Source organism: Podarcis raffonei, chromosome 7 (genome assembly GCF_027172205.1).
Source record: "Podarcis raffonei isolate rPodRaf1 chromosome 7, rPodRaf1.pri, whole genome shotgun sequence".
Classification (NCBI taxonomy): Eukaryota; Metazoa; Chordata; class Lepidosauria; order Squamata; family Lacertidae; genus Podarcis; species Podarcis raffonei.
The window spans coordinates 18907792-18920696 of record NC_070608.1 but is presented as its reverse complement, the minus strand read 5'-3'; the positions used below and the strand labels follow the sequence as shown (position 1 = coordinate 18920696).

At 41.9% G+C, this 12905-nt stretch overlaps 1 protein-coding gene across 3 annotated transcripts in view; it reads right to left on the bottom strand.

Annotated features, from left to right (window-relative positions):
* The window catches only part of CSMD3 (CUB and Sushi multiple domains 3), a 594298-nt gene that overhangs the window by 45319 nt on the left and 536074 nt on the right, over positions 1-12905 (bottom strand). For all 3 annotated transcript variants that reach the window (XM_053395417.1, XM_053395418.1, XM_053395419.1), the window contains 4 exons: positions 10169-10348; positions 8928-9101; positions 1489-1662; positions 1078-1151 (listed from right to left, as the gene is read on the bottom strand). In XM_053395417.1, the coding sequence (XP_053251392.1) occupies positions 1078-1151; positions 1489-1662; positions 8928-9101; positions 10169-10348 (602 nt within the window). The remainder of the gene's footprint in view (positions 1-1077; positions 1152-1488; positions 1663-8927; positions 9102-10168; positions 10349-12905) is intronic.

Genomic DNA, 12905 nt, shown 5'->3' with positions numbered 1-12905 from the left:
CATGAGTGTGTTCAGTGGGGCATAGTCCCTAGTAACTGTGCTTGGGATTGCAGCCTTAAACACTGAACTATCTTTAAAATTTGTGCCGAATATTTGCAAACACAGATGCTCGCTGTGCTTTGGAAGTTCCCAAGGCATTACTGCCATTGCATCCAAGCCTTTATGAGCACTTTCTAATGCAGAATTTTATGCATTACAATATAGTACAAATCAATGCAAATTCTGCCAGAACCATGGCCTTGGTTTTTTCTATACTTACTGAAAACATGGTGACATGTTTGCATTATATCAGTTTAGCTCCAGAGCAATCTCTTTATGAGATTTTATTTCTGTGAACAAATATGGAGGTCTTTCATGTTTAATGGGATTTTTTTTTCCATTTACACATCTAAAAAGAAATCTTCCACAGTATGTTTTGAATCAGCATGAGATTGGCTACTGTTGTATTTCTATTAAACGGGGGCAAAGTATTCTACTCTAAAAACGGGTCACAAACGTGTTATGAAAATATTTGTTTAAACTTAAAATTTGAAAAAGTATGGGTGACAGTAAAAGATCCTATAAACTGAAATTGCTATTCAGTCACATAGATTTGAGCATGATATATTGAAACACATAGCTCATCAGAAGTAATAACATACCAACATAATAAATCAAGGGGGGGGACCTCATATAAATTGTGAGTTTCCACAGGGTTGGAGGATCCATAATCCCACTACTGCACTTCTGGGTTGTTAATAATAAAATTTAGAGAGAAAATAAAATAAAAATTGAATGATATATAAAACTCACTAAAATGATAAAGCTCTGGGCTCAAAGATTTCCAGACTTTCACATAACTGATCAGTTTCAGACCACAGTAGAGCCATCCTTGCTCATTTTCCCAGACTCATAATGCTTATGTGGCGACAAAACAAAAGTAAATAAAATATTGTAGCATTTTAAGAAAGGGACAAGAATCAGCAAGGCACAACTAACAACTTTTCAGACATTGCTGACAAACGTTTGGTAAAGCAGGAGTGGTTCTCAACAGACCACAGTTGTTGAGTGAAATGTAAATTCAATGAGCACTCCTACCTGATAGCCAAATGTATTGTTTTGTGATCCATGACGGGGTACTCCAGGGTTATCACAGGCTGTACGGGTGGGTTCTAAGTCAAGGAGAAAATTGTAAAAGTAAAGGACTTGTTAAATTCATAATGGTTTGCAACGAAATTCATGCAAACTATTTTCAAAACTGTCTGCATTTAAACTAAGGTGCTCAAATGCTATTCTCAAAACTGACTAATGCAACTGAAATGGTAGTATACAGAGGCATATTCACGCAAATATTCGGTACTCTACCCTTGGGAGCCAGTCTGCAGGAATCAATACCCTTTGCTACACAAGTAGATGTTGTGGATTGTGCCCGTTGAAAATGGGCCCATGAGTGAAAAGTGTAAAGAAAGGAGAAGAGCATGCAACAAATTTGGGCAGATCCCACTGTACCTATGCAACGAGGAGATGATCCACTCCATGTACCATCTGCTTGACATATCCGAGTACTAGAACCAACCAGCACAAATGGGAGATTACAGCTGAAAGAGACTTCTGACTGATAAATGAAACTCTTGCCTTCCCGTTTGCCTTGACCAGGTACTCCTGGGTCACCACAAAACTTTGCTGTGGAGAAAAAAAGAGAAATACATGGAAAATATGTTGATAGTTATTGCTTCCAAACCCATTGGATTAATTTGTTTGGAGATGTAGAATGGCAACACAAGGTTTCCTACTCTGTCTCCTTTGCTGCTCCATTAAGTGATGTGGAATTTTAGAGAGCAGAATCATAGAACTGCAGAGTTGAAAATGGCCCTAAGGGTCATTGAACCCAATCCCCTGCAATGAAGGAATGACAGCTATAGAATCCCTGACAGCTATAGAATCCCCAACATCTGTTAAGACCCAGTTCTGCAAAATGTTAAGGTCATCTTCAATACTCATTCTAATTTCTTAAGTATTAGCTACCCGTTCCAGCTCCCTGTCATATGCATCCTTGATGAACATCCCCTAAATGCATTTATCCAAGTCATAAATGTTGAACCCAGGTCATAACTTTGCAGCACTCCGCTTGTTACTTTTTCCTCGGGCTAATGAGGGACCATTGGTTAGCACAGTTAACTATCTACAAATCCAGGGGTTTTTTTTCAGCTACAACTCACTGGATCTCAGTTCTGGCACCTCTCAGTTGCACACCATTGCCCTTATAAAAGAACAAGGGAGGTGTTCATGGTGAGTTCCTGCACCTATTTTTCTAGAAAAACAGCAAATCCACCTAACAATAACATATTTTAGCCCACTATTCATGTGCATGAATTTTATTATTTCGGTCACAGACCAGTTCCAGCCCACATACAATATCAAGCAAGTCATAAAACATGATAGGGATACATTTGAATTTGCAATTAGGTATAACAGGGACAATGCAGATATAGCAACAGTTTAAAAATATATAAATTAAAACTTAGTCACTAACATATAACCTAAAATTCTGATTTAAGGCCTTAATCATTATGATAGCACAGCTTGTTCCCTAAGTTTTATGGCAATCACACAGAATTCGGTTTCCCTTAATGTGATCTCAGGATCCTTGTCCTCTACCAGGGATTTTAGACATTGAAGTTCGGATACATTTGGAGATTTTTGCATAGCAGGGGTAATAAATATAGAGCTTATATCCCTGCAGAAACGGCAGTGTAACAAGGCACGAGAGACAGTTTCTACCTCCATCAAGCCGCAGGGGCAGACTCGTTCCACATATGGTTTACCCTCGAATCTGCCCTGCAATAAGGCAGATGGCAGCAAGTTGAATCTAGCGAGGGTAAATGACCATCTGTATTTAGGTATTTGTGATTTTGACAAATAATTTGCTGGGGTAAATCCTCTCCCATCTATTCATGTGCATGTACACACGGAAAGCAAAGAGTTAGACTCATGTGCGCTTCATATCTGGATGTCAAGCGCTACTAAGTATGTGTAGTTATTATGCAGAGGGTTCAAAGTTGTTGTGCTTTTTATTTATTACTACTCCTTTGTATTAATAAGAACCCAAACCTTCAAAAACAAATTTTGAAACATTCCTCACACAAATAAATAATCTAATTCATAGCATTCTGGGAGTTGGGTTATTTTTTGCTGGAAAAATTTGTGGAGGAACATCATTCATCTTTCCTCTCTCTCCTTCTTCAGCCTTTCCCCAGCTATATGCTATTGTTGGATGCTTAGTAACTCCCTGTCTGAATAGGTAACCATGGAAACTAGACACCATAGCAATTCACATCACTCTTATTTTTCCCTAGAATACGGAGGTATGCAAAAGAAACATTACCATTTGTAGCAGACCAAGTTCTGGGGTTTTTTCTCTTTTCCCCAACAGAAGTTTGCACTTCACTAATTACCAAAGCAACCTGACCATGTGTGAAAGTGATAATTAATAACACTTCTATCTTATGCCACAATTAACTGGGGAGGCAGTACGGAATGCCACCAAACCATGGTAGATATCCTCTCTGATGCAGGGATATAGTTGAGCGACAGGAAATAATTCTTCAACTCAAAGGAAGCCAAGGATGCGAAAATAGGAGACTACTGAAAATACACTGGTTTGTTTCAGATTATTCCATGCAGAGTAGCCCCAGGGATGAAGCCACATGAATGACATAATGTCTAACATGGCATGCCCATGGATGCAGCCATTAAGTCACAGCAGCAATCTGCATGATGGGGAGGGCTGAAAAATATACCATCAGATTCACATGAATCACCATAGGATGCCGCTAGTATCTGTGGATTTGAAAGGTTAAGACATCACCTCTCTCCATAATGCTGGACACCCAGCTTGGCTATTGAGAACACAAATGCACCTTCACTTTTGACTTCTCACCCATAATACTATGCAGACAGACTTGGAAGAAAAGTTGAGGACTTTTATTTGTGTGCTTGAATGTACAGCTTTACCATAGCTGAAAGGCTGAGGATATGTAACAGTAGATTTATAGATAAATATAAATTGTTCCATTGGAATAAAACTGGGAACTAGAACAATAATTATAGCTGCTTGGTAGACCACATGCTTTACATGCAAAAGCTCCCAAATTCAATCCCCCCCCCCCCATCTTGAGGTAGGACAGAGAAGTCACCCATCTGAAACTCTGAAGCCTTGCTACCCGTCAGGGTAGTTCAGTTCTGAACTAGACAGACCAATGGTCTGACTCAATACAGAACATAATCCTTTAATCCTATAATAAGACAGTGAGCTGGGTAATTAGGAAGTGCTGAATTGTGTGACAAGTAGTCACAAGTTAGACAAGCTATGGTTTCCCACTTTGATTGATTCTTGAGCAATTGTGCCTGCTCAAAGCAAGCATCTCTGATATTGCTATATAATTAGGCAAATAAAAAGCAAGACATATAGCCAGTGATTTTTTTTCTTAAAAAAGAATTTTCTTACTCATATTGAAATACTGTCCCTCAACGAGGCCAAACTTAGATTCATAAATTGCTTAGGGGTATGCGTACCCCTGCGTACCCCCAGAAAAAAAGCACTGCATATAGAAGTAAGTTCTGAATAGATGCCTGCAAAATCTTTATTGAAGAGTAAAGTTACAAGCTAACCACTTGATACAACAATATAATGAACTGCATCCTTAGAGACTTTGTGTAATGCAAGATATCCTTCCCCAAAGATTCCTAAGTAAGTTTAAGAGTAATGTGATAAGAGGACCAGTCCCCTTGTGAATCAGTAACTAGTGAAAGCAGAGGTTAGGAGTAAATTCACAGAGCTCCTATGAGAAGGCTTCCATGCAATATTAGGACCACTTTCACATAAATGCATTGGCCTCATGTAGAGGTTTCCCCTGAATCTTCTAAGAAGGCAACTTGCATACTGGTTATTGTGGGAATATGTGCAAAAATTGATTAGGGATTCTAGCCTAAGATTGCAGTCTAAGAAGCAGAGCAGTCCCATTTGCCCCTCTTCCTGCCCAACACACAGAGACAGAGGCTCTTATGTGTAAATAAGAAACAGATATTTATTCAAGCCAGTAACACTACGGGGGTGACCCTTTTGTGTGGGGGTTCCATTCCTGGCATAAGCCTGCCCTGTTCCACCCCTGTTCTCTTCTCCTCCAGGTCCCAAAGGTCCCGCAGGTTGGCAGTTGCACATCAATTGGACACAAACAAAATGGTCACTGCCTGTATTGTCTTGGCAGCAGAGACAGAGTTTGGGAATCATAATTCAGGATATCAGTATTCAGGCAAGACATTCAGAACTGGACAGAAGCGATAAAGATGTCTCAACACAAAGGCAGATTTAATGGAACATGACTGGTTTGGTCACACCAGGCACAGAGCCTTGGGGGTGCCACAACTATTATTTATAATTGAGAGAGAGATGCGGGGTGTGGGTGTCTGTTGCTGAATCTTGACATCACACAGGGCACCGTTCAAGACCCCAAGACCCGCCACTGCTCAATAGTTTTTATGCTCTGCCTGCCAAACTTTGAAAGATGAGGTACAACACCCTCACTTGCTTGCTTTGGAAGAATGTTGGGGTTGTAACACCTCGGAGGTGTTTGAGTCTGTGGGGGCAGCACCTGGTTCTAGGTGATAATACTTCACCCTCTTGTTCAGGCTCCTGATCACTTGCTGCTGCCTCTAGAGCAGTGGTTCTCAACCTGTGGGTCCCCAGATGTTGTTGGACTACAAGTCCCATCATCCCTGACCCCTGGTCATGCTGGATAGGAATGATGGGAGTTGTAGTCCAACAACATCTGGGGACCCACAGGTTGAGAACCACTGCTCTAGAGTTTCCTTTCCACACCTTGGCTACCCCTAGCCCACCCCAGGCTCCACTGAGACTCTCTGCTCTGTTAGGAGATTGTGGGGGGTGGGGTTTGGAGCCAGAATCTCTCCTCCACCTTCGGAACTGGCTGAAGCTGAGGCAGGAAGAGTCCCCACTCTGATTTCTCCAGCTCTGGTTCCCACCAATCAGCCTCCCCTCCATCTCTTCCTCCTCTTGCATCAATGCCTTGCCAACACAAGCCCAGTCTTGACAGCACTGTGGGGTTCATGATCTCACTGTTGCCAGGAGACTACTTCTGGGTTAAATAGCTTGGGATTCCAACTTAACTTGCATGAGTCATTGGGTGTAATGAATTCAGTGGGACTCCGCTTTTCAGGGAAGATGCATAGGATCCGTCAATGCAGCGCTCCAAATATGTACCAAATAGCCTCAAAGTCTTGGCTGAATCACATCAGGTTGCCCATATGGTCCTATTAGTACTTTCCCTGGCACAATACATAGAGAGCATTTGCAATGTTCTTTCGCTGGCACAATACATAGAGAGCTACATTTCTCAGGTAATCAAATCCACTGCAGTTATTTTGTGGTTTTTTTAAAAAAAAGGGTTAGTGGTGTGTTGTTGTTTTTTAAAAAAGAAGAAAAATCTATGCATGAAGCACAGTGTAAAGAGCCAGCATACATTTGTTATTGTAATGAAATCTGCAACAGTGCAAAATCCATCAATGTCAGCAATTTTATGATAATAAAAATTTCTGTATAAAACAGGTAATTTAATATAATATTGGAACAAAAAGTCCAATTGTCAGAGACAAAGCCTGAAGTCTCTTCTGTACTCCTGGCAGGCCCAGTCCTTATTGATGTCAGCCAGAGTGTTGCCTGAGTAGAATGCTGGTTCAAACTTGCTTCTGGTGGCACTTTTGTCATATTTGACAAGATTGCTTTACCAGTGCAAAATATGAGACAAAACACTGCCATTGATTCCTCTTCTGTGTCTATGTTCTCCTTGGAAACTGGAATACTCACGGTTTACAGAAACAAGGACTCTAAGAGGTAAAGATGTTTTTGTCTCAAGCTAACGAACAAAAAACAGCATTCTGAGTCAGCCAGGGCCAGCTTCAGGTTATAGCCCTTGGCAAAGGTCCCAGTAGTGGACCACATATTATTCCATAGGTCACTCCAGCAAGCTTACAGTCACTGATGGAGACACCACTCAGACCTTATTCAATTACCCAACATAGAGCATTGTCCCAGAAATTATACAACATAAATGGTACCACTTAGTCACCAAGTGGAGTCCAATAAAAATATATACAATGGTACCTTGGGTTAAGAGCTTAATTCCTTCTGGAGGTCTGTTCTTAACCTGAAACTGTTCTTAACCTGAGGTACCACTTTAGCTAAAGGGGCCTTGCGCTGCTGCTGCGCCGCCACCATGTGATTTCTGTTCTCATCTTGAAGCAAAGTTCTTAACCCGAGTTACTATTTCTGGGTTAGCAGAGTCTGTAACCTGAAGCGTCTGTAACCTGAAGCGTCTGTAACCCAAGGTACCGCTGTATAAATAAAGACATGACCGAGGTAAAAGCAGTACAATGGAAAAAAGTAAAAAAGAAAGGAAGCCAAAGATCCCAAACAAACAACTTAAAAAACATTCCTAAGTTTAGCAAGCCAGCAGAGTTGCCCCAACTCTGAGCTGGCCTGAGTCTGGTAGAGGGAAAGCAGGTATTTCAAATGGAGTTTGACATTGATTGGGACGCAGGTGGTGCTGTGTTCCAAACCACCAAGCCTCTTGAGCTTGCAGATCATAAGGTCAAGGGTTCAAATCCATCTGACAGGGTGAGCTCCCATTGCTCTGTCCCAGCTCCTGTCAGCCTAGCAGTTTGAAAGCATACCAGTGCGAGTGGATAAATAGGTACCGCCCCAGCGGGAAGGTAAATGGGATTTTGATGCACTCTGGCACTCGTCTCGGGGTTCCGTGCACCAGAGCAGTTTAGTCATGCTGGCCACATGACCTGGAAAGGTGTCCATGCACAAATGCCAGCTCCCTCAATCTGAAAGCAGAGATGAGTGCCACACCCCAGAGTCAAATTCAACTGGACTTAACCATCCAAGGGTCCTTTACCTTTTACCTTTATCTGACATACCCCACACTTTGGGCTAGTACAAGTCCCACTGTGTTGCCAGATCACATGACTCAGCTGAAAGAGGGTTGAAATAGGTGGACATTTAGGTGGACTTTGTCCTGCTCTGTTCCCCAAACACCCCTTCTGGAATTTATGCCACTGTGAATTCTGTTGGTTCACATTCCAGTGGTTGAGTCAGCATAGCTCCAGCTCAGCACATGAGTCATCTATTCAAATTCACTCATCTTGGAGGATACTGGGCTTTGAATGAGCTCAGAAACAGAAATGGGGGGTAGAGGGGTGGGGACAATGGCGGAGCTTCATGCTCCGGCACCGGGGGGCAGAGAGCAGGTGGGGGCGAGGCTGGCGCACATCCCAGGGCGGGGCATGCCGCATGTAGTGCGGACGGGGGGCAGCAGTGATGGCACCCTACCAGCATCGCACTGCCAGGGGTGGTGCTGAAGAGGTAAGCTTTAAGGAGGAAGTTTGGGGAAGAGGTAAGCTTTAAGCCACCAGTGAAACATGAATGAGAAAGGAGCTTATTTAAGCTCTCAGGGCAGTGAAGTCCACATATGTAATGCTTCCACGAGAGATGGGGGCTGTAGCAACCTTTAGTATCAACCATTTCTCAGAAGGCAAGGGCATGAACAAAAGAGCTATACCTGCTGGGTTCAGGAGTAGGACAGATTCATATGGCGGAAGAACACATTGTGGATCTGGGATGAGGGACCTCTGTTCCTCCAGATGTTGCTGAACTCCAATTCCTATCAGTTTCAGTCAGCACAGTCAAAGGTCAGAGGTCAAGGAGGTTGCAGTTCAACATCTGGAGGGCCGGAAGGTCCACATCCCTTATCTATGCATCTACCTTCTGGCACATTATCAAAATGTGTTGGTTTAAAAAAGAGAGAAGTATTTTTTAAATTGTCATAACTCTCAGAATAAAATGTAATAATTAAAGAGCTACTTACGTAAGCACTGAGGTACTTCTCCGCTCCATGTTCCATTCCCAACACAGGTCAAAACAGCCGGAAAAGATAGTTCATAGCCAGGAGAACAGACATAGCTAATACTAAATCCCCAGTCAAAATTTGTCCCTTCTTGCCTTCCATTAGAAATCTGGGGTGGAGTTGGACAGGTAACAGCTGTAAAAACATTTAGAGTCATTAGGAACAGCACCTGCAAATGTCCCCAGTGTCTTTAGTTAGTAGGAGAACCATATGTGCCAATTTAACATTTTTGGAGCACAGTATAATTTTTTGGGGTAGTATCACTACTGGAATAACCACATTTCCTTGCGAGTTATTTCATGAAACACCTTGCTTATTCCTTCTCATAGCTTAATATATGTGATGCTGAGTGATGAATCTTGACAACAAAAGGTAATTTGGAAAGGTGTTAAAGAAACGAAATTAAGGATCTGTCACACACACATACAAAACTCCACACATTTGAATTCACTGCATAACTCAGTGATGCATTTCATAAATCTCTTCTTTGCTTTCTTTCTTTAAAAGGAAATGACCTTTCAAAATTATTAATTGTTTTTAGCTACCATGTCAGTAGAGGCTTAGATCCTAAGGTAAGTTAAGGGAGTTCACAGAAGGAAAGTGTTCCAGGGCCCCATGCAGCATCCTAGATCATCGATAAGCCTCTTTGGAGGGTAAGGATGTCCTCCTGAACAATATTGGTGTGGAGGGAGAAGGAGAACTGATGCAAATTGGGTGGAATTTCACCTTCATTTGGGTGATTCTGCCCACCTTCAATGTATCATCAAACTTTGCTCAGGAGGGTCCGTTAATCTTTTGGAGAGGCATTTTGAGTAGCTGATGTAATCAAGTGCTTTACCAATAAGGAACTAAAATCCTGATTGCATGTCCTTGTTGTATAGGAACTAGATGTGCCCAGGACATAGAAATGGGTCCAGAACCTGCTAGAAAGTGGTACGTCCAGTGGCTTCTTCAGAAACACTTCAACCCTATTGGAAATTATAACTCCAGTCCTGATTCCAACCATCTCAAAATCCATCTCATGCCTACTCACCAGCAATGGATATTTTGTTTTGTACTTTTGGTTGATGCCTGGGACCACAGAAAGGAGGAGATTGTGCAGATCGCAGTATACAGCTGGTTTACTGAACAAGTATGCTGTACCAAAATGAACAATTAGAGAGAATTGCACAAGAAACATTCTGCAAATAAAAAAATGATACCTTTACATGCTGGGAGCATTCCACTCCATGTGCCATTAGTGGTGCAAGTACGTATCTGGGAACTGTTGGATTCCATGGTGTACCCAGGCTGGCACATATAGGTAACGTTTTGTCCAACAACGTTATCATCACCGTATCTCAGCCCATTGGCTGGTATACCTGGATCCCCACAACTGATTACTGTGAGAAAATGAGTTAAAGAACAGATAATATAGGGGCAAGGAATGCAGATGGAAATATTTCTTTTTGGAGGGCGGTGGAATGGTAAAATCAATCATTTATTAAGGGAACAATCGAAACCCAAAATCTGCTGGGAGTTAGGATCTGATGGATCCTTGGTTCAGCTGGCTGGTTCCTGATGCATCTGGGCTATACTGACACAAGACCCACATTCCAGATAAGATGGCAATATGCCAGTAAAACCTCCTCATCCTGCCAGAGATAGGACACAGCCAGTTGAGCAAAGAGTGGTGCAGCTTACGGTGATGTAAGTATCCCCAAAAAATCAGCATTCTAGGGGAGTAGTGGTGGAGGGACTGAGCAGGGAGACTTGTGCCAGATTCTAACCCCATTCAGCTCACTCACACATGTTGGCAAAAAGAACAGTGCAAATAAGCTCTATATTAAAGGCTTATTTTCCCTCTGCTAGGCTTAGGCTGCCTCAGCTAGCAAGAGCTGTGCTGCTGAACTGACTATGCAGTAGGGACCACCATATAGCACGCAACACTGCAATATTTTGTTGTAGGTCTCATTTACCTACAAATATTCAACAACAATTCAGTATAAATTTATTGTTCTAGCCAAAGGCCATGACAAACCTGCAGCAACAGTACCAATGAAACAATACAGATCATACATCCATAATATGAGCCAACATCCATGAGGTTGCTAGAGACACCAACAAATTCAGATCTAGCTTAGTTGAACCTCTCAATCACCAAAACAATTTATAGTGATTTTATCTAACTCTTTATTCCTGATTTTCCCCCACCTCAAGCCAGTATATGAAGAGCCACTGTATATGTTATGAAGTTATTATTGCCCCTGAAAAGAAACCAGACCATTTCTGTAGAGGAATACCTGCTTGCTGGTGTGAGGAAAGGTTTCAGAAAGCAATCTCTTGGGACTCTATTATAAGGGACAGGCTAACAGATAATGAGTGATGTCTTCCACCTGAGATTGACCACAAATGCAAAGTCTGCCTGCGTACGTGACCTTGTCGTATCAGCCATCCAAGACTGCAGTGGGCATCACTTGCAAAAGCAGTTCATTGAAAGCATTTCTTAAGGAAGCTGGTAAGAGTTTGGCCAGAAAACTAGCTCTAAAATGCTCTGTTCTCAAGAGTGGATACCAAAGGGGAAATTGGGTGTTTCTAATTAGTTGCAGGTCCCTTTTGGATTCTATCCAGAAGAGCTAATCCCTTATTCAAGGTCAAAGCAGAGCTCAGTTCTGGAAAATAGTAATAGTCTAAAACATATTGACAAGCTGCTTTCCAGAGTTGTTTATCACCCAATTCCATAGACCACAGAGCAAGAAAACGCTCAATAGGAATAGTAGCAATTTAAAAAATATACTTTAACTGAGCACAGTCTGTGCTTGCCTTAATTGTTGGCCACCTGGATTCTGTACAAAGAAGAGCTGCTGATGGTAGAGAGTACAGCTTCTGAAAAAATTATTCTGCAGAGTTTCCAAAATTTTAATGGAGTTCAAATCAGAACTCCAGATTTCAACACCATGGAGTATTTAAGTAAGCAATTTACTATCAAATATCTTTAGGACAGGTTCAGTCAGCTGCCCACCCTCACTATGAAATAAATATTATAAAGATACCAGGTGGTATTCAACTAATGGAGCCCATCAATGCAAGGATCTCTGCTTTGCAACAGAACTCTCTATCCTTCCTGCTTGTGTGTCCCCTCCCCCCATTTATTTATTTATTTCAACTATTTAAATACCACTCAACTGCAATCATCTCTATGTGGTGCACAAGAAATACTATACCAAAAAAGAGAGATTCAAAAAATAAGTTAAAACTATAAAATGAGATTCAATTGAAATGCTGCTGGAATAATAATAAAAAAGTACTGTATTTTTCGCTCCATAAGACACACTTTTTCTCTCCTAAAAAGTAAGGGGAAATGTCTGTGCATCTTATGGAGTGAATGTGGGGTCGATCACTGGCTCCTTTTCTGGCCCCGCCCCCTTGCCCAGGCCTCCATTGTTTAATATTCTGCAGACGGAGGCTGTTTGTTTCCCCAGCGATATGTGACCAGCTGATTAGATTATCTGTCTGGAAACTGTAGAAACGGCTCCCTTTCCTTTCCTAAAGAAGCTGCAGAACTGTGAGTTGAACCCCATAAAAACAGGATTTTTCCCCGTTTCAAAATAAGCTCAACAACTTTGAGCTGATCTTTAAAAAAAAATGGGCTTTTCCCCTTTGCAAAAGAAGCTGCACAACTGTGAGCTGATCCCTCCAAAAATGGGGATTTCCCCCTTTCCTCCTCTAAAAACTAGGTGCATCTTATGGTCTCTTATGTAAGGTCTATAAATCTGTCCGAGGGGTTCCCCCAACCCTCCAGAACAGATCTGGGGCAGGAAGGCAGGAAGGGTTCTCTCGTTCAATTGTAAAGTCTTGCACTGAGATGTATTGGTTGGATACTACCCACCATCTCCAGTGTTATCATATGTAAATGGAAGTAAACCCTGTGAGCACTACTCCTGAAAAGTATTACGGCTC